Below are 23,134 nucleotides of genomic sequence, written 5' to 3' on the forward strand. Positions count from 1 at the left end.
ACTAAAGAAACATACTGCACATGTAAGTAAATTTATTCAAATGGCATCTGAGAGTCTAAAATGACAAAAACTTTTAAGGATCTTCACACAAGTGTGAAAAAGCCCTTACTCAAAGTAATCATTCAAGATATCTGACTGGTGGTAGGGAATGTTTTCCAATACTCAACAAAAACCTAAAGCAACTATAAGCTACCCTGAATTATCTTCTCACTCCCTCTAGAGAAAAGCCAGCTGGTTAGAGGACCTACCACGAATACATGAGGTCTGTCTGGAAAAAGGCCACCTGTGGTTAATATAACAAGAACGGTTTGCAGGACACTGATGTAACCTGGCAGCCAAGGAGAGTGGACTGGAATGCGCATGAGTGAACAATGATGACTTCATTGTATTAGTCAGAGGGGGTGGTAGAGGCTATTGAGTGAGCATGTGTACTGTGTGGCTGTCACATCCAAAATGACTGATGGCAATGAATCTGTATCAAATTTTGTGTTAAGCCTGAACATTCCCTCGTGGAAACTATCAGATGATTCAGAGGCCACAGATATGAGCAACTGGTGATTGGCAGCTCCATCATGACAACACAACTGCTCATATGTTTTGTCTTGTGCAGAGTTTTTTTTGCAAAACATCAAATCACCCAGGTGACTCAGCCCCACTACAGCCCAGATTTGGCTCCCTGAGATTTCTGGCTTTTCCCAAAACTAAAATTACCTTTAAAAGGAAAGAGATTTCAGATAGATCATTGATAAGATTCAGGAAAATACGATGGGGCAGCTGATAGTGATTAAGAGAACTGCGTGAGGTCCCAAGGTGCCCATTTTAAAGAGGACTGAGGTGTCATTGTCCTATGTGCAGTGTTTCTTGTATCTTCGTCAGTAAATGTCTCTATTTTTCATATTATGTGGCAGGATACCTTCTGCACAGACCTCATATACTAAAGTCAAGTTTTCTGCATATGTTAAAAATTACATTCAACTCTGAATGTAATTACAAATGTATTTACAAATGTAAACCTCCTTCTGCCCACCCGTGTATGTTTCACACTACGTTGCTTTCCGAGTGAGCCACATAAGGACAACTTTAGAATGATCGCCCTCAGCTTAGGTTCCCTTTTATCCACAAGAGTCCATTTCTCATCATCCAAGAAACCTACTTAAAAGACAGAACGAACCGACAGCCTTGGGGGAGCACACACTACAGATAGAAACACATGAGCCGTAAGCCCCACCTCCTTGGGCTCTGTTAAGCTGAAGGCACAGCCATTCATGACCACAGTGGTCCACCTGTGGGGAAGGGCCAGGTGAGACAGCGGCAATCACCGAAGCCTGCTGATGAGCCACATGGTGTGTTCACTGATACCTCCAGTCCTCCACAGGCAGGAGGTCAGGGGGAAAGTCCCTTTAATACTCCTATAGACACAGGCTAGAGCAGGATTAGAGCCTTCTGGGGCGGCTGTCTGAGGGCTGGATTCAGCACCACAGGCCCTGGGGTCCAGGCCTTACCCGGACACTTACTGTGTAAACCGGTGGGGGGGAGGTTTGTATCTTTTTGAGCCCCATCAGACTTTGGAGGATGGGGAATTTGAATCTGGAACTCACATCTGTCTCTTCCATGTTTAAAATTCACAATTCTACCAGTCTTTAACGACTCTCCAATAAGTAGTAATGAATATGTCCTTAGCATCTTATAGCCCTGATCTCAAGCTCAATCTTTGTATTGAGTTTTATTTACATCACTGTAAAATTTTCTCTAAAGACTACTTGAAAGTCCCATACTAAATAATACCTGTTACATGGAAAGATCACAGAATGGTGGTGCTGATGGGAAAAAAATTAGACACCTTTCCTGGCAGGCACCGGCACCTGCTCGCCTTCCCAGTGGCTGGCAAGACATTTCCCTTCCCGGTGGCCGCCAGATAGAGTGTAGGCTGTCTTGGTGAAAAGGCCACCAAGGGCTCTCCAGTGGCTAGGGGAGGACACTTCAAGCAACATGCTACAGATGACATTGAGACACTGGAACTAGTTGTGAGGTATGATGCAGACTATTATTATTAATAATAAATAATAATTACTAATGAAGTCCTTAAAACTCTGAATGATTCCTTTTTACTCAATTAGAGTCCCTATAACCATGCCATTTCAGTCATTCCTATTCTAGATATGCTTTCATGAGTCATGTAGGGGAGAAAGTCAAGCTTTCACACAGAGAAAGGCCAATTGGAAACATGACCCATGAGGACATATGTATGACTCCCTTCATATGACCCAGAACAGCAGTTCTGGAAGTCTTTGGTCTGTGGGGGGTACAAAAAACCCCCTTTCTTCCCACCTTCTAAGTTCTTCTAGCTGGGCTAACAAATTAACAGTGACAGATGAAGAGGAGAAATAATCTAATATTTATTTTTTTGAATGTACATTTGGGGGTGCCAACACATATGAGATCCAAAGACACATGGGCAGTTAAGGTTTGTTTATATGTCATTTTGGACAGAGAATAAGTGGGGACAAGGGTCTGCGATATTCAAGGGGAAGTAGGCAATTCACAGGTAGAGGAGAAAGAGCAAGCACATGGCAAAGAAATTCTTGCTAGGCCACCCGGAAAGAATGGGACACAGAGGGAAATCTAGCAAACAGATTTTTGCTGGGATCTTTCCTGCCTGGCACACTTGATTCGAATAGGCCACGGTGAACATGCTAAGAAGATTCTCTTCCTGAAGCAGGTTTTCCTATCTGAATTCCCTTTAGGCAGGAAGAGGGAGGGTCAAGGGTTGTTTCTGAGTCTTTTATTTCTTAATAACCAGTTTAAAATCAATATCCCAAAAGCACATTTTGGGATGCAAAACTTTGGTCCCCTTTGGGTCTTACAACCCTTTATATTTTGAAAATTATTGAGGATAGCAAAGCTCTTTTGTTTACATGGGCTATAGCTATTGGAAATTTAAATATATATTAATTCATTGAAAATAAGAATAAGCTAATTACATGTTAACCTAAAGACCTCTTTTTAACAACATCAAAGTTTATATTAACCAAAGCAAACATACAAAAAAATGAGAGAGAAGTGTGGCTACATTGTACTTTTTGCAAACATCTTTACTATCTGGTTAAATAAAAGACAGCTGTATTCTTTTATCTACTTCTGCATTGAATCTATACCTGCATGTTATACTGGTTGGAGTATATGAAGAAGATCAGCCTCATACAGATATGTAGAAATCAGAAGAAAATTTTAATAGCTCTTCCAGGTAATTGTAGATATTCTTATGTTTGATATTATATCAAAACTCAGGCTATATAAAATATGAAACCATACCAGTGAATTTTTTATATTGTTAAAATTAAAATTCATTGGAGAAAGGGTGGGTGGAAGGGCAGGAGGGTGTAGGGGAGATAAATGGTAATGGAAAAATAAAATAAAAATAAATTAAAAATTAAACAAAAATAAACAAAATTAAAATTTACTGGTATAATTTGTACTTTAGCTGATTTCCCCCTACCCCCATGCATGATTTGGGTATAGTCACTGGTCATTTGGAAAATACTGATTAACTGAGTTGTACAGATATTCAAAATGTTGACACATTCAATTATGGAGCACTGTAAAGTCATTTTTGTTGTTATCACCATCTATTGCATCAGAAGTCTTTCTGGGGAAGGTGTCATGGTCATGGTGGCAAATACAAGTTTTTCAATGTTTTTTTCCTCACCTTAAGGTATGTTTTTATTGATTTTGCAGAGGGGGACAGAGAGAGAGAGACAGACAGACAGACAGCCACATCAATGTGCGAAAGAAAGATTGATCAGCTGCCTCCTGTACTTGTCCTGACCAGGGATTGAACCTGAAACCTTTTGGTGTACGGGATGATGCTCCAACAAACTGAGCCACCTGGCCAGGGCTCAATGGATCAATGTTTTTTAACTTTCACTTAAAAGCATGAATCTTATTACTGGCAACAATTACTGTCTATTGTTTTTCTTAAAGTGACATACTCACTACATTCACTTTATAGAATATACCTACTAAATACACTTGGTTATTCTTTCAAGTTCAACATGGTATTCCATGAAAAAGTGGCTAGTTCAGTTCGCAGATGAATTGTAAAAGCGCTCACATACACCTCCTAATTCATCAAAGAGAATATTAGAGATATGTGAACTAAAAGGTTGAGATTTAATAAAGTTTATAATTCTTACTGCTTAATCAACAGATATAATTCTTACTGCTTCATCACGGAAAAAGAAAACAGTTTTCTTTTTCTGTAAGGCTGTGATAGTAAAGAATCCAATGACCACGAGCACAATTTAGGGCCACTGATTCATGCCAAGCTGTCAGCACTTTTCCCACCATTCCTTTTTCACCATTTGTGGAAATGTCAACAAGTGAAAAGGGCAGTTAGCATTATTCTGAAATAGTTCAGAGCTTGCAGATCCCTGAAGGAGTCTTGAGTATCCCAGGGGCCCACACACAACATTTTGAGAACTGCTAGTCTACGAGAAACTGGCATGATTTCATTGGCACATACTTGATACCTTCGTATCGGTCACTTGACCAGAGTGATCAATAGATTTTGATTTCACCCAGCTTTACTGTCTAGATTAATAATTATATCTATGAGGGGGGACCCCAAAAAACTGAAATTTATTTATAAAAGCTTATGTATTTATTCTTACATGTTTAAACTTCAGTCACCTTCAAAGTACTCTCCATTTGATGCAATATATCCATTGACCTTTCCACTGCTTGAAACAGTTTTTGAATTCATTGATTTTGCTTTCTTTTAGTGCTTCTGCTGCTTCCACATCAGCAAAATGTTTCCCTTTGAGGAGTTTTTCCATCCAGGAAGCAAAAAAAGTCACTAGGGTGAGATCAGGTGAATAGGGAGGGTGGGGCATGGGAGTCATGCCATTTTGTCAAAAACTGCCGAACACTCAGAAGGGTATGGGCAGGTGTGCTTGTAAATTATCCATCATGAAATGGGCAAATGTGTTGAAAGAGTCTTCAAAAGAAATTCATCAAAAGCTGAACACAGCCTCTCACAACACCAGCTGGTCCACTGATACAGATGGGTTCCTAGAAGACTTGCCTAGCCAGGGAAGCCTACACTACAAGGGGCCTGCCCTCCAGAAGATAATTCATCTTTTTAGGTCCCTCCTCATCCCTGCTCCAGCCCTGGCTGCTGGCCGTTGTCAGCCACAACATGGTCAGACACCTACACATGTTGAAAGTTTGCCAGAGTAAGTCTAACATTTCAGTCTGTTCATGTCATTTTAACATTTATTGATTATTTCTCTGAATGGAGGACCTTTCATGTCTGTTCCCTACCCCCTATGCAGCTTTATTCTCTTTGTTGTCCTATAGAACTTGGCCTGGTGAGGCCAGTCTTCTCACTATTGCCAAACACATCATGACATTAATTTCTGGTGCCAAATTTGTTTAACCTTGCCTCCGCCCAACATAGTCTTATCCAGCTTCATGAGACTTTCCTTGAGCACTTTTTTCTTGCACTGTTATTTCAGTTTCTCATTTATCATGTAAATGGAGTCTATCTTGACTTAAGATTTTATGTAATCACACACAGCATACCAAACCAAGACGCAGCAATCCTGTATGTAGACCAAAGGTTTTAATTTCACCCTCCAAAAAAATACAACACAATGAAGGAGCTCTAAGTCCTGGCTGGTGGGGCTCAGTTGGTTGGCGTGCCGTCCTGTAAACCAAAGGGTTGCAGGTCTGATTTCAGGTCAGGGTTCATGTCTGCGTTGTGGGTATGGTGCCAGTCGAGGGGCATGTGAGAGGCAATGGATTGATGTTTCTCTCTCACGCTAGTGTTTCTCTCTGTCTCTCTCTCTCCTTTCCTTTGCCCCCACCCTCTCAAAAGAAAATAAAAGAAAGGAAAGAAAAAAGAAAGTCCCTCTCTTTGAATAGGGCCCCTGTACTGTTGAAAACTTTTGATTGTTTAGATCTTACCTATTTAAGTAGATCATATATGCCTTTAATCCAGAAAACAACCATATTTATATTTTCTGTACTGAGTCCTGAGTTATGTGCTCTACAGGCCCTCAATAAATAAATATAAACTTATAAAATACAACTAAAATGATTTTGGAAGATATTTACCAAATAATTTTTATGAACAAAGTAAAAAGTTTTTATTTTTAAAAAGATTCTATTTATTTATTTTTAGAGAGGAGAAGGGAGGGAGAAAGAGAGGGAGAGAAACAACAGTGTGTGGTTGCTTCTCGTTTCTGTGGACTCCTTTCACTCGCAATTTGCATATAACAGTGCCCTGACTGGGAATCAAACTGGAGACCCTTTGGTTTGCAGGTCAGTTCTCAATCCACTGAGCCATATCAGCAAGGACAAAAACTTTTTCCTCTTAAGGTATTTATCATTTTACCTGGCAATAGTAAGAAGATAGCCTTAAATACTGAATATAATAATAAGATAATAATTCCACTCTGGAGTAGTTCATGCTAAATACTCATGAAAACTCTTTACAAATTAATTTGATTTTGACAGTAACTTGGCTATAAGATGACTGACACTTTTAAAATAAAAAACCAACTTACCAACAATCTTGCCATAAAAACTGTAAGAACTGACCCTGGTTATGTAAAAATAAATATTATCTTCATAAGAAAATTTACAAAAAATATTATGAATCCCATATTAGATTAAGGACCACAGTTCAGATATATTTATCCCACCAAAGCCAATCTACACAAGATTCTATGCTTATACCAATAAATTAGAGTATTTTTTCACATTTTTACTTAGAGAATCTCTTTCAGAAGGCTTTATTCAGTATCTAATGGAAATTCAATTAAAATCAGTAGGTCCTGGGAATAAAAGACAGAATAAGATGCAGTTCCTAATGCGAAAAGAATCCCGCAATCTAACCAGGAAAACATTATCAGCTATGGTTGATGACCTACCAACAGACACTGCCTCCCTTTTCGTTGTCTGAGCAAAAGCCAGGTTCTCTTAGACATGTACTCGGGGGAGGTGCATCACTCTGTTTCTCTGAGATAAACTGAGATTGGTCAAGTCAATTACCTTCTGCCAGAACGATTTCCTCCCCAACACATGAAGCCAGCCACACCTTCCTGTCGTTGGGTTCACTGTATGAGGAAATGAGTTCTTGAGACTCAGTCATCACCCTGTAGCAGGAGGCAAAAGGCCTGGAGACTGACTAAAAATTAACTTACTAAGGATAGAGGGGGCAGAAAATGAAAGAGCCCGAATCCTCACATGCCACTGGGCTATAGCACCTGCCTTGGCAAAGCCCCTCTCCAGACTTGCTGATATTTTAATTAGTTAGTGACCTATTGTATAGCCTGTGGAGAAGCTTTAAGGAGAAGCTGTCACAGATGATAGAAGGGATAGGAGGAGTTCAAAAGGCAGACACAGGTGACAAGAAGTATTAAACAAAGGAACCACAGAAGCAAAGGCATGGAAAGGTAAAAGAAGTCTGTGGAATGCCTGGAGACTGGCTCGTAAGCTGAAGGCTTTTCACCTTTATATCTCTAGTGTCTAGCACAGTGCCTGGCACACAGTGTCAATAATCCTGAGTGAGTGTCTCACAATGAGACCGGAAAAGCAGGTTAGGGCCAAATTGTAATAAGCCTTGTGTGCCATGGGGAAAAAAACAACAAGGCATCTCAAAGACCCGTGGAAAACAGAAAATTAAGTCCCGCAGCGGCCTCTCAGATTTATTAGTGCTAGATGAGGAAGACTCACAATGTCATGTAGGGCTAGATGTCTCTTTCTGATACCATTCTCTATGTTCTTGCTTCTTGAGTAGGTTTCCTATACCAGCACTATGGCCAACAGATGACAAATAATGAGTAAAGGTGAAGAATAACAGACAGCACTTATGCTGCTCTAAAGTGACTAAAATCTTTACCTACTTTATCATTAAATTGTAGAGTCGAGAGATGAGGAGCCCTTACTTATCATGAAAATGGTTATGGGGATCTGTTTTATGTAGTACTTCTGTGCAGGAATTACCAACAATCAACATTTCGTGAACTCCTATTCTGCCTGTTGCTAAGTGGTGGTGTTTATAGACATGCACACCATGGTCCTTCCCGATCCTTCAGCAGCTTGTAAAATACATGGAGAGAGAGCAAAACTTGAAATGAGTTCACCTAGAATGGAGGGTCAGACAGTAGATGATATGACTGGAGGTGCAGACTGTGTGAATTTATCAAAGACATGAATGCCAGGCAAACCTGAGAGCACGTCTCATTCAGGTAAGAGGGGACTGACTGCTTCCTCTGGCTGATATTTAGTGGGAGCCCTGAACACTATCAAATTAGCAGGGAAACTATGAAAGTTAGTCATGGAAAAGACAGTTTAAACCACTTAAATTTTTTTTACTTGCTAAAATGAGAGTAATTCTTCATAGGCAAGTTATCTTGGAAAATTAGACAGATTTGGCATATTGGAAAAGTAAAATGGAGTTTTTTTAAAAAGGTAAAACCTCTCACACAAAACAGAAACCAAAGGACATGGGGGAGATGCCCAAGAGGAGACCGAGGGATTGACACTGTAGGGATTTAAGCGACCTGCCACGGTTGAGCCTAATGGAAGCCACTTACACTCTCATTTAAAAAAATCAGTAAAATAAGATGTCTACATTAGAAAAATAGTCTCCAGGAATCCTTCAAGTTCTAAAATACTATGATTCCTTAGCCTTATAATTTTGCTTTATTCGTCCTATAAAAATTCAGAATTCATATGTGTGGAGTCAGGATTCTCAGATGACAAGGCAATAGGTGTTTCCATTAAGTGGCCATGTCCAATTGATACCATGGTTTTCGTAAAGGGATAAAATATAATTTGAAAGGGCTAAGTGCTTAACATTCTTTAAGTCACTAGGTAGAGTCAATCAGAGTTCAACGAGGCCTTATAGCTCTAAGTTTCTTCTTGTTCCTTAGAAGACATTATTTGAAGAAACAGTATTGTTTTAACTATCTAGAATCTTTTAGCTATTCTAAACAGAGAAATTGTTCAAAGGAGCCATATATATCTCGTATGCAATGGGAACAGTGACCAGTTAGAAGAAGAGTTAGAGTCAACTGTTTCCTAATAATCAAAGATTACTTTTGTTAGTCTGGTCCATTGACAAATTAATTTATGATCCCTTTCAAATACAGTGTTTTTCTATAGTATTCTCCATGACATACCAGCCATAGTTCAAGGCAGTCCTTCACCTATACAATTAGGGGACTGGACTAGACACCCTTTATAGTGTTTTAACATACTCTATTACTGGTACTGTTAACTACAAAAATAATAACAGGACATTGTACAAAATAACAGAGGGAGTTTCATTCATTACCTCTGCTGATAATAAATAAGCATAATTATAATAAAATTTTATGTTATATATTGTGAGTACTTTTAATATCTTTCTTGTGAGGAGTAGAATGTGTTATGAACACATCAGTCACATTACTAATCCTGGTAACAGCCCTGTAAGGAAGGAGGCCACAGCTTCTCACAGCCACCAGCCAGGAGGGGAAAAAGTACCTATGTATATAGTTAACACAGGATTCTCCTTCTTTTGTCTAGGAAATAGGCGCACTTCACAAATGACAAACTATCTTTTTGAACCAATCCTGGTTCTAGAGATAGAAACACAAAAGCCTTTTTTTTACGCCACTAGTCACATAATTTTAGACATTTAGGGTGGGACAAAAGTGGGCTCACAGTTGTGAGTAAACAAAGCAGAGTCTACTCTTGTATTATTATTTATTGATTATTGTATTATTTTATTGTACTCATGTCCCCCTTTGGGATGTATTATTTACTCTATTATTTTCCACGTGAGCAACTGTAAACCTACTTTTCCCCCACCCTGTACATACACACAATTTATAAAGTCTTGATCTTTATTAAAAATTACTTGAAAGAATAACTTCTTGATACAAACACCATAACATCAACATCTAGCTATAGAAAGGAAAATGCTAAGACCATGAAAAATCCCACCCAGTAAGAGTTAATTTCATTACATGCTGAAACCATAAACCTGACTTACTGAACTACTTCATAAACCAGTCATTTGTGAACAATTACTTTAAACCATCATGCCATTCACTACCCTGAAAAATAGGATAATGGAATGCTGTATCGTCCCAAAGTCTGCTTATTGTAAACAGTCCATCCTTCCTTGCTGACTCCAAAAGCTGTATAAACATACTGCAATCAAATCCACCGTAGCTCATAGAAATCCTTTCTTTAAGTCATCTACAAAATGCCAATCTAATACAAATACAAGAAAGAGAAGTTCTTATTAACACAATATTTTGTATTTACAGTATTATGAACAGAGCTTAAACCTGCACTGGTTATATAAAAGGCACTCTCTCCCGCGCCACCCACAACCCCCAGGCTGACAGCATGCTTAGTTCTCTCATTTACACCACACTGCAATAACATAAAGAAGGGTTTACTATTAATCCAGGTTTTACTACAAAGCGGCCCGTTATTTCTCTGTCAAATACTGGCGAGAGTGCCAAGTGTCTGTCATCCAATTCAGAGGATTAAGTCTTCTTTTATAGTCTGATACTTGTACCAATTTATAAAAATACAGATATAGTTTCTTAGAGTTGGTCACAGTCTATATTTTGGCTTGGATTCAGGCAGCAGAGGTTGACTCTGACAGCCGGCAGGAAACTGAGGGGAGAGTGCATCCCCTCCTTCAGTCACCACATCGCAGTTGCCATAGTGATTAATCCTTAATTGAATGCTGTCTTTGTACATTTCTTTTCAGAAAACTTTAAGTAAACTTAAGTTGAAAACATGCAGTTGATTGAAAAAGTGAGGCACACAGCACATCACAAACAGGTATAGCTAAGTTTTGCGACACAGTTCCATATATCAAAAGAATAAATTAACTCTAATAAAGGTATTATCAGTTTCTTCAAATATTTAAAACATTTTTTTGGTCTGAGCTGAACCCTAAGTCACAGAGGTTTTCTCTCCTGTTATCAGACATCTCATCTTTTCAAATATGCTGTCTTCAGAAATGGTTGCAAAATATCCAAGTACAATTTAAGGCTGAACGAGCTCTTATTTTATAGTCTGTAATACTATATAACAAAGGTATAATTAGAAATTTATTTTAGGAGTGACAGGTTTTCATTCAAGACATCTATAAAGTGTGTCCTATAAGTAAAAATTATTTATAAAAGTATTAACTACAAAAAGCAAAGGAAAGATAGAAAAGATAGTACTATATATATTAGGCCTTTTCTTAATACGTAGTTGAATTTGAAAAGCGGGTTCACAGCTTTTTGTGATTTTGGTTATCAAGAATTATAGCAAAAGGATTGAAAAATTCTGAAAGACCACAGAATTTTGTGTAGGATTCTGATATTACCTCTCTTTTGTAAGCTTGCCATTTAGTATACTCCCGTGCAATTTAGTTAAAGCTTTTAACCTAGACTCAACAATAGTATTCCTTGGAAAGTGAAATACTCGCAAATTGCGATCGCTGTCAGTCGCGCACTGCCACCACACAAAGGCATAGGATTTGTTTTCTTAGGAAGTGAGGCAACACGAGCATCTGGCAGCAGAGGCACACGTGCGCACACACGGACACAAAATCGTTCAAATACAAATAAAGGTCTCTAATAAAACTCTGGTGACAGACATGAAGCACTCAGAAGGATTCTCAGTAATCAAAAGATTCCTGATGTGAGTCCCAGATGAAAGACACTGTACTATAGGCGGGAGGTCTGGGGAATTTTGGAGTCTTCAGAAGCAAGAGGTTTGCAAATTTTTCTAACGCTATGGATGAGTCTCTCTTGTCTTCACCCGGCGTCATTTTCCTTCACCTTACTTTCGTCCCATAACCATTTTTAATATTTTTCAAAACTGCAAATTCATTATTGCCACCCACCACCATACAGCAAGATGCAAAACCTTTCAGTAAGTGAGATACATATCCCTAACCCATGTTTCAATGATTTACTCATTACAAATGCTGAAGTAATAATGACCAGATATGATGAAATCAATTTTTCTCAGAAATTCTGTGAGATGGCTTAGAAATGTCGTCAATATCTCATCTATGTAAAATAATATTATTTTACCCTGGCTGGTGTAGCTCAGTGGATTGAGCATGGGCCTGTGAAGCAAAAGCTCACTGGTTCGATTCCTAGTCAGGGCACGTGCCTGGGCTGCAGGCCAGGTCCCCAATAGGGGACACATGAGAGGCAACCACACATTGATGTTTCTCCCCCACTCTTTCTCCTTTCCTTCCCCCCTCTCTAAAAATAAATAAAAAATAAATTTTTAAAAATTAAAATAAATAAAATAAAATAATATTATTTTAAAAGTTTCTTCAGAAATCCTTAATTTAACCATCTTTACAAATAGTTTCAGTAAAGAGAAAAACAACATGACTATCTCCATCTCCCTGACCTTATGGAAGTAGTATTCAGTTTCCAGGATTATAATGAGGAAAACCCAGAATATTATACGTAAAGATAATGCAGTAGGACTAGAATGATGGCAGAGTGACGTCTCCCTCACTGAATGTCAGTCATCAGCTATGGAGGGAAATTAAGAGCAGTCATGTCAATTGATGGATTTACAGAGAAAATAAATCTATCAGCTTTAAAGAAAAGCATTACTAATAACTTCAATTCTAATATAGACTATCATAAAATAAATTATAAAGTACTGAGTGGCTTTCTATTTTCATAAGCAAACTTAATAGTCACATACAAAATTTTGAAAAATACTCGTCAAAGGAACATCCTTGTTTGTTTTTTAAAGGGAGTCCAAAGCCCCAGACTCCCTAGTACCACCCATGCTCGTACTTATAGTTAAATGTGGTTACATACAACAGTTTCTGGATTTTAATTTGTTGATCCCCCAGGGGTCAACAACTCTAGGGGAATTAAAAGACAGTCTTATCCAGTGGTAGTAGTAACAATACTTATTATTATTCACTGAGTGCTATATTGTGTCAGGTACTGTTCAGAGCATTTTATAGGTATTAATTCAGCTTTTGTAATAACCTTTTGATGTAAACACTATAATTACTCACATTTTAAACATAAGGAAATGGAGGCACGGAGAAGGTAAGTGACTTTCGCATTGTCACACAAGGAGTACGAGGTGGGGCTAGAATTCAAATTCTCTGACGTTCTGTGTACAGTCTGTGCCATAGGCAAGTTATAATCACCAAAATTCCTTCTGCCTCTGGAAGATTATAGAGTACAAATTGAAGATAGACTCATTATATTTTTATTTATTTATTTATTTCCAATTAATATAAAAGGAAAAAAGCATGAGGTATGTCTCAGGGGTTATATTTTTATGTCAAAAATACAGTAGCTTTAGTTTTTGACATTGGTGAAAAACTAAAAACATTGCAACTAGGTATGATCATTATCTATTTTGGAAACTCTGATTTTTTTTTTAATTTATTTATCTTTAGAGGGGAAGGGAAGGAGAGAGGGAGAGAAATATCAGTGTATGGTTGCCTCTGCCGGGGACACACAACGTATCGTGTGTCCCCTGCCGAGAACTGGCCTACAACCCATGGGTGTGCCCTGACTGGGAATCAAACCGCGATCCTCTGGTTCGCAGGCCCGCGCTCAATCCACTGAGCTACACCAGCCAGGGCTTTGGAAACTCTGATTTTCATATAACAAAAAAGACAAAACTTAATGGTAAGTTTATAACATTGTTCCTGAGTAATTTTTGTATATATGTAACATGTTAAAGCATGGCTATACTATTTACCCAATGCATTAAATGGTACAGGTCAAACCCAAAGGACTGCATTTTATTCTGTTGGACCATCACTGTATCAAGTATTGATTTAAAGAAGTCAGCCACTGAAATGAGCACCTTTGCACACATAGTCCCTGGCCGGCTAGCACCTGGGGCATGAGATTGGGCCTCCTGCTTAATGGCTTTCAAACTTCCCTGAATATGTTACGCCAACCACGATTTAGTCATGAAACCATAAATTTCTTCCTATTCCCTGAAAAAGATCTCCTAAGTTGTTCTGTCTGTGATGGGAGAGATGCATGGCCTCAAAGGATATATTAGAAACCCCAGGGGAGGAAACACCAATTTGTTTCCTGGCAAGAAAGATCCCTTATTATGAATATCACTGTGAAGAAACCAAGTTTCTGATAAGATGGTGCTGTCCACCTCAAGAATGTTGGGACTGGAAAAGGTTGACAACTATTGGCATTGCTAATATAAGGACAGAGAAACTCCATTCTGTCTTCCTCGCTCCCTGCCAATTAAAGACAAAATGAATTTGCAGCATTTTCATTTTTACATGTTCCTTGAGAAGGTTCCAAAGGGACTTTTTACTGCTTCTATATCTAAGGGTTCCTTCCCAAGTCCATTTTGGGAGAAATTATATGCCTATAAAATTCTTCTCTGAAAAACATTTAAATAAAAGCTAATGCCTAATATCCAGTTAAATTATTTCATTCACACCTACTACAAAGGTTTCCTAAGCTATCTTACATTTTTCCCATTAAAACTTGTTTGCTTAGAAAAGAGCATTTAAAAAAAACTAATAAAAATTGACTATCTATTAAAAACATGCTCTTTATTCTAATAAAGCAAATTTCTGGCAAACCCAGTCTATTTCCGCTGCTCTTTTCCAGGTAGCTCCTACGGTAGGAATGCTGTCTACAGTGCTGGTTGAGAGACAGTATATTTCTAGAATATAAAAAAGCAGCATGACTTTCCGTGAGTTGAATTTTGGCACTGGCACTTTGGATAATATTAAAAAACACTACAAGCACAGCCTTTCAAAGTCTGTTATCTCATATTCATTACATTAAAGACACTGACTGTTCACCAGCTCCCTTAAATGGTAACCATTTAAGATCCAGGAGACAAATTCCCTGTGTATTAAGTGCTAGAAAAGCTCTCCTGTTCTTTAGCAGAGGTGGTATGACCCGCCCTGCATTCCCCTCCTTTGAGGACAACCCTTTAGCTCCGTATTTCGCAGCAGGGTGTTATGGCATTTTGGGCAAAACAATTCTTGGCAAGTAGGATGTCCCCCTCCCCAGTCCACCCCCAGGCCCCATTTAGTATCCCTGCCTCCAAACATAATGCCATTGGGCACACTGTCATTGTGACCACCCAAACTGCCCACACGCGTTTCCAAATGCACTGGTTGAGAACACACTAAATAGTTTACTTCCTTTGTTTTGTCTACTAGCAACTCAATCAAATTGGTCCTTAAAAAATATCTGGGTAAGAACATTATGTCCTATATATCTGCATTCTAACTTTCTTCCATTCTTCAACTTTCAGTTTAATTTATATTTCCCTTGGTCCTAAATTTCATTTTCTATTCTGATTTTATTGTTAAGACAATCCAAATCCTTTGTTGAACCAGATCAGGTACAGATAAATGAAGAAAGCTGGCAGTTCAGAAGCATTTTCTTCCTTTCATTCTTAAAAATAGCGCTAACTTGAAACTAAGCACCATTGGTTTATACGGCATGCATTTTAAACTCCTACACAGAGTGGTAGAAAACTATTCCTCACACACTTAGTTCTTAGGAATTAGTAAAGGATAATAAGCCAAAGAGAAAATATTTTAAAAACCTTTGATGAAAGTGACTATGTATAAATAAATATCGTATTTATATATTTATTTCTATATAACAGCAATTTAAATGAGAGCCTATAGAAAGTATTTCTTAATTTGAGTATTATAAACATCCTTTTGCTAAAAAAGTATATTCCACAGAAAGCTAGTTTTTGTGTGTCTCCATTTTAGATGAAAATTTTGGGAAGGAAATCTTGTTATGGTTTTCATTTAACTGCCTTATTCCTTCAGATTCCTCATTTCGAGCAAACTTTTATTGAGGAAAACTATTAAGCAACCCAAAATTGTTAGACATTTAGATATTGATTTGTCTTGTACTATAAAACATCTTTGCTGACTATGGTGCTCCACATAATGTTTTTTTAAAATATTTTATTTATTTATTTATTTTCAGAGAGAGGAGGAGAGAGGGAGAGAAACATTGATGTGTGGAAGAAACATCAATCGGTTGCCCCTTGTGTGCTCCCAGCTGGAAACCTGGCCCGTAACCCAGGCGTGTGCCCTGATAGGGAATTGAACCAGTGAGTTTGGGGTTTGTAGGTCAGCACTCAACCCACTGAGCCACACCAGCCAGGGCCCAAATAATGTTTTTTTTTTTAACACTTATTTGTATGTCACTTACAATCTTAGTAGCTACTTTTGAAGAGGGTACATAAGAGAAGATCCTGTTGGGTAACTTCTGTGACAATGAGATAAAAACTAAAGATGACAGTACCCTCTATGCTGCTTACCTCAGCAATGCAAACAGCTATGTTAGCAGGAAGCTGGGAAAATTGCTTCAGTTCAAATACATCACGTGCTGCCCATCGGCTCATATGATTTTCAGCTTTGCTCGATCCGATCACATTCTGGTTTGAGTGAATGTAAGCCACTTCCTGAACACCACCTAGGAGGTAATTGATGTTTATTAAGTGATGTTTCATTATGATGCAATATGGCTCCAAGTACCTTTTAAAAATTATCAGCAATACACTAATTATGCTTGTTTTGTTTTTAATCCTCAAGAAAAACATTCAGTTTGCCCATTAACATTATACTATTCTTTTTTAAAAATTAAAAAGAAAAACCATTCAAATATGTTGTCTAGGTTAACTTGGGAAGCACTTTCCCCTTTCATCAACATGACAGCATCTAAGATTAGGTAACGGTCTTTAGGCTTAAACCAGAAATGAGAGTTTGGCCAGCAGAAAAGTCATGGTGGAGGGTCGTTTCTATGAATTTGTTGTTCCAGTTGTTTTTAAAAAAGATTATTTACAAATTTAAAGAGCAGTGCTAGCCTCATCTGTTTCTTTAAACATGTACTTCATTACAGTGATGAGGGGGGAGCAAAGGGTTTATGACCAGGGAGTTTCGTTTGGTTGCCTTTGTTCAGTTTTACTGTTTATATTCTGTCTTTTTTGTACATATGTCCAGAGAATGTCGAAATTGGAAGCTTTTTAGGAAATGAAAAAAGATTAACTTATAGCTTTTATCTGAAAAAAGTTTAAGGATGGCTACTTCTTTATTGCTTTGTTTCTAGGTGCCTATAATTTACCTTTAAGCTCTGGTCATAAAAGAGAAGGCTAGAATTGAGGTCTGTAAAAGCTCTCTCAAACAGCTTTGGCAATGAACCTCAATTATGACCTTCAACACTTGCGCTGTTTCAGTCCTGAACCTCTCTTAACCCATACTGCCAATCATGTGAAAACAAGATATTAAATGAAATGACTGAAAGAGCAACTAAGATAATATTCTCCTTAAATTTCAGAACACCAGGGAGTGCATATGGCAACAGTTTAAAGCCTTCAGAAGGATTCTTCTGGTAGAAAATTTACTAAGATTTTTCTTCATTTTGATGAGAGATTTTATGCCTTACTCAAAATAGCACTAGTTCCACGCTAAGAATTGATACCTTTTGGACAGTAAAAACAAACAAACAAAAAAACCTTAGCTGATTAAAAAAATAGTTTATGCAACAATCCCTCAAACCTAAACTCTAGCTGTAGCACAATAGTCCAGTACTTAGTTATAAGGGTATCAAAATACATATCAACATGATTAAAAGAGACTACTAATAACTGCAAAGGAAAGCTCCACTTGCAAATAAGTTAATCACAATAATTAAGGTTTCTATATCACTGTATCCTTGCTTATATGCTAGCTTCTTTCATGTAGCTCTTTGGGAATGAGTCAGACACTTTTGAGCTAACTCTTAACATCACTAAACAGATTCTCGGCACAAAGTGGTGGGAGGGAAACCAGGTCTTCAATGTTCTGAATCCTTACCAGAGAACAAGCAGCAACTAGAGAGCAGAAACAAAAGTTAGTGATGTCATGGACAGCACTAACAACTAAATCAGATGACAAGATATTCCTATGAGCCCTAAAAAATACAAGCAAGTAGGGAAAACCCAACAGCTACACACTCTGCATGGCACAGGGTTAGTGCGCAGGAAGAAGGAAGCAACAGAATGACATCTGATAGATCCGAGAACAGGAGACCCCAGAAGAGCCAACAGGTATTCAGTGGAAAGGACAATGGGCCAACAGGAGGTAGCAGTGAGTCTGGGAAGGTTTTATGCTCTTCAACGCTGAGTGGGTGCATGGGCTGAGGTAAGAAAGCCCGAGGGGCTAGAACAAGCAGCACTCAGGAGCTTCCCAAACCGACCCACCAGGACCCTCAGGTCAGGGCCACACAAGGAGGAAAAGCTCTCGGAGGGGAGTCAAAACGAGCAGGATCCAGGATTCGAAGAACAGGAATGAGGAGAAGAGAAGGTGTAGGGCAAAGCGGGGAAGGGGACAGAGAGAGGAACGCTATATAAAAATCACAGACATGGATCCCTGTGAAGTTACAAAAAATTTCTTACATTCTGCCTCATTTAAAAATTCATGGAAAAATTTTCTATAAAAGTAAGTCAGAGGGTCAAATCTCATAAAAATTATTATAAAAGAGAGTAAGTAGCAGAATTTATCCCCACAATGAAAACATGTCTGATATGTGCTCACAAAACAGATGAAAATTTTAACTGATTTCAAAATGAGGTAAAAAGACTTTCAGAAAATGATAAAACACAGGACCAGCAACATAAATCAGAATGAAAGTAACTTACAGATGAGTGACAGAACTCAATAATTAGAAATATTATTTCAGAAACAAAGACTAAACCAGAAGTAGCATAAGACAGAATGAACACAATAGATAATGCTTTAAGAGAAACAGAAGAAATATTTAAAAGCAAAAAGGGATGAAAGAGATATAAAAAAGGATTTGAGAAAATGTGACAGGACAGGTAAAGAAGGCTGAACATTTGAATAAGAGGAGTCCCTAGAGAAGAAAGCCAAAGCACAGAAATAAAACAAGTAACTAAAAACCCTAGAACAACAAAGTATTCCTAAAACAAAAGCCAAGTTGAAACTACACTATGAGAATACTGACCCAGAATAACCAACACTGCTAAGGACTGAGCATTCTGCGCACCCCACCGCCCACACCCCATAAATTGAAGTCCTAATTCCCAGTGTGATGTATTTGCAGTTGCAACTTTGTTTTTTTGTTTTTTTTTCAATTTTTTTTATTTAATTATTTTTCAAGTAGCAGTTGCAACTTTGGAACACAATTAGGTCTTGAGGGTGGGGCCCTAATGAATGGGATTAGTACCCTTATAAGAAAGTGCCCTAACCAGGAACCTAACTGTGCTGGCATCATGATCTTACACTTCCAGCCTCTGAAACTGTGAGAAATAAACATTAAACCATCCAGTCTGTGGTAGTTTGTTATAGCCACCCAAGCTAATTAAGACAAACACCAAAAACAACCCAATAAAATTACTGGACATCAATGAAAAGAAAAATACCCTTTGTGCATTAGAAAACATACACACACACACACACACAACACTTCATACCAGAAGAAAATAAAACTACATACTTAAAGTACTTAATAAAGTGTGAGCCAAGGATTTTATATCTAGTAAAATGATTTTTTAAGTATAAAAGGCACAAACGGTTAACAAGAATCTCAGGGAATATTATTCTCATGAACACTTCCTGAGGGATCTGCTAGAAAATAAGCTTCAGAGAACCAACATGACTTGAGGAACATTGCTATAAGAACTAATGGGGAGCATTAAGTTGAGAGTTACCTGCAAACCAAAAGTAAATTAAGTCTAAGAAGGGGAGACCATACAGTGCAATGTCTGAATGCTCTGACACTGCAGATATAGTATATCCACGTTTAAAATAGGAAGAAATGGAAGAGCATGTTTCCAGGGATCATGAAATCGTGGTATTGGTATTTTTGCTTTTATGACTTTTATATAGTATGGAATAAAACAAATGAGTAATCATGAAACATTATAATTAAATCATTCCCTATATGCTTAAGAACCAGAATTAACATTAAAGATAAAATGGTATACAAATGTAATATAGAAGAGGTTTAGTAAAAACCCTATAGTCTCAAATTATCAATATAAATATGGAAGTATCAACAGGAACCAATGAAGTATTTCATCATCATATACAATACATATGTGTAGATAAACATACATATAAATACATATAAATATATACTTGTATACACATATAAATATAAACAGGTGTGTGTGTATGTACACATATATATTCTGTCCACTGAAAAGGCCCAAAATAATAACCAAGCTAGTGGTAGCAATGATCATTCCTAGTGCAACACTGTGGTCTTGAAACATGAGTTCTCACTAAAAGAAACCAAGACTTCTTGCCTGGAACAGAAAATATATGAGCTGATCCTAGAACGCTCTGTAATATCAGACAGCAATCAGAGATGATGAGCATAACGTCAAAGGGTCTTGGGAACCAAAATGCTCATGTACAAAGACTGTACTGTGCAAAGATGAGACAATTGAGCCTCAATAATGATGTTAAGTACAATGTATTGAGACCCATTAAATGTGTTTCAATCAATTATTCATAATGATTTTTAGAAAGAGCATTCCCTCTAGAGATGATAGGGGATTGATTTATTATATTAAAAACTGGTAAAGAAGGAATTATTTTCCCTGCCTTCTCTATATGAACCGTACCACTGGGTAACAGTAGATGCAAGTATCTCCTTACAGGAGCATTCTAACTAACAAATAAAACAGAAATAAAAGAAGTAGAAATGTTCTGCTACTCTGAATGAATAAACAGTTATAGGCATTAGGCAGCCATGGTTGCCAAGAGACCAGTGCCCGGGTGGCTCAGTTGGTTGGAGCGTTGTCAGGTACACCAAAGGTTGCAGGTTCAATTCCTGGTTAGGACACATACCGAGGTTGCAGGTTTAATCCATGGTCAGGGTGCTTACAGTAGGCAACCATTCAATGTTTCTCTCTCTCTAAAATTAATTTTTTAAAAAATCCTCTGGTGAGGTTTTAAAAAATAAATAAGGATCAGCAAACATTTTGTGCCTCCCATAGACTTCCCAAACAGTAACTTTTGTCTTGTCAAAGGGATTTAACCTGAGATGACACAGTCCCAGATACTGCTCATTTGCAGGACATATAGAGGGCAGAGGAATATGTTCAGCTGCACCAAAGGAACATAAATACCAAAATTCAAATTGAGGAAAACTTATAGATAGCCCATCAATCAACAGATAAATCATATGGAATTGGAAGAGATGGAGAAAGAATACTATAGAATAAAAGAGATTCTATAGAACTAAAAAAAGAGAGACTAAACTATGTGTAGGGGTACACATTTGTGTGGTTAAAATCATAAAAATGCAAAGAAGCAATTACTAGAAAAGTTAGAATAATGGGGCATACGTAGGAAGTCCTAGGGGCATGACAAAGTTCTCTGGTCTTTCTTCCCTTTTCCCTGCTGCCCACCAAGTTCCTCATTTGTGCCTCAATGTAGCATCTTGACTGTAGAGAACTATTTTACATGTTAATTCAAGAATCTCTTACAGAACTACTTGATTTCACAAAGCAAATACATTTTAAAAAGTTTTCAGAAAGTATCTGCAGTTACCTAAAAATTTATCCATTGATTCATACATCTGCTCTTGATTGACAGTGCTCTCATTTGAACATTTCATTGGTGTTCTTGGTACAAAAGTGCTATTTTTCTTCTGGGTAGGACATTTTGTAGAGAAATCAATTCTATCTTTTGAAGCTTTTGGTCTATGTCTCTGTTCAGAGAAACTGATATGGCTAACAGAAAAATCTTCATCTGAGGATGTAAAATCATCAATAGAATTACAATCTTCATCTGTTGCATACAGTTGGTTTGCTTTCTTCATTGTTTTAGAAAAAGTGTAAAGTTCCCTTTTATTTTCCTTTTTTCTCTTAAACCTCAAAGACCTAGTAGCTCTTTGTTTTCTCACGCCTGATCTAGAGGAAATTTCAATGTCATCAGACTCATCACTAATATCACTACTACCTTTTCTTTTCACAATAGATTTCAGATTCACAGGATTTAATTGTTTTGAAATTAGTCCACTTTCTCTGACATTGGTCTTTGTATCATCATCATTATTTGCTATTTCTACAGGGCTTTCTGTTTCAGAATCTTCAAATTTACCCTTGGCTGTTTTAGGCCTTACACTATTCTTAGGGAATTTCTGAGTTGTATATTGTGTAGGAAAGATGACATCACTATCTTCTGATTCTGTGATATTCTGTAAATTGCAATGGTGGTCAGTTGTATTTTTAAAATTTTTATTATCATCAGACTCAGAAGAAATAGTCTGTTCTAAACTCTTTTCACTTTTATCAAAAATATATTTTTCATTTGGATTTAGGATGTTGGGTAATTTCTGATGTTTTAAAGTACCAAGAGAGACTTGACTTTTCTGACCACCAACATCTTTGGCTTCTGTTGAAAGGCATGGACGCTGTTCATCAGAACTTTTATCATCAGATGCAATATTTTCATCACTATCATCAACTGCTTTATATTTTGTCTCAAGCAATTTAGAGAAACCACACTGGAGTAAGGTAAGCTGTCCTGGAGAACCTGAAGCTTTACTTGAGTCAGATGCTTTGTTTTTAGTAGACTTTATTCTTGAGTTTTCCACTGATTCATCATCACTAAAATCACCGCATAGACCACATTCAGGTTGCTCTGGCCCTCTGTGTTCTTGATAGTCAGGCTCCCCAGGCTAAATAGGAAGCAATGACAGAAATATTAGACATCAAGATAATGACATCCCATCTATTGTACTGGAAAGGAATTAAACTTGGGCAGATAATTTGTTTATTACTTGGTATTTTATAAAAGTGCATTAGTAAACAAATGTAAAGGATTTAATATTATAGTCTGGTACACTCTTTTCTCTTTTCAAGTTGTATAACTAATCCAAAATAAATAAAAGTTTAAACTAAAATACCACATTACCAAATTATTTATAAGAAAAAGATAGAGCCCAATAGTCAGCTTATCAGAGGCAGGGACCCATTCTGGCTTCAAAAGTAAAAAGCTCACAACTTATTGCTCACTGTAGTCTGACAGACATTTCTAATCCTGCTTTGAGAAAAAAACAAATGGGAGTTAACACAAAAAAAAGAATTTGCA

At 37.5% G+C, this 23,134-nt stretch overlaps 1 protein-coding gene across 5 annotated transcripts in view; it reads right to left on the bottom strand.

The window, feature by feature from the left end:
- The window catches only part of ERCC6L2 (ERCC excision repair 6 like 2), a 154,115-nt gene that overhangs the window by 22,226 nt on the left and 108,755 nt on the right, over positions 1–23,134 (bottom strand). For 4 of the 5 annotated variants that reach the window (XM_037056201.1, XM_037056202.1, XM_037056204.1 and 1 more), the window contains 2 exons: positions 21,590–22,721; positions 16,348–16,502 (listed from right to left, as the gene is read on the bottom strand). In XM_037056201.1, coding sequence (XP_036912096.1) covers positions 16,348–16,502; positions 21,590–22,721 — 1,287 coding nt within the window. Of the gene's footprint in view, positions 1–9,416; positions 10,273–16,347; positions 16,503–21,589; positions 22,722–23,134 lie in introns of those variants that run through there. The other variant, XM_037056205.1, reaches the window with a different exon arrangement.

The sequence above is a fragment of the Sturnira hondurensis genome, unplaced genomic scaffold (genome assembly GCF_014824575.4).
Source record: "Sturnira hondurensis isolate 20B ecotype Veracruz unplaced genomic scaffold, ASM1482457v3 Scaffold0008860, whole genome shotgun sequence".
NCBI lineage: Eukaryota > Metazoa > Chordata > Mammalia > Chiroptera > Phyllostomidae > Sturnira > Sturnira hondurensis.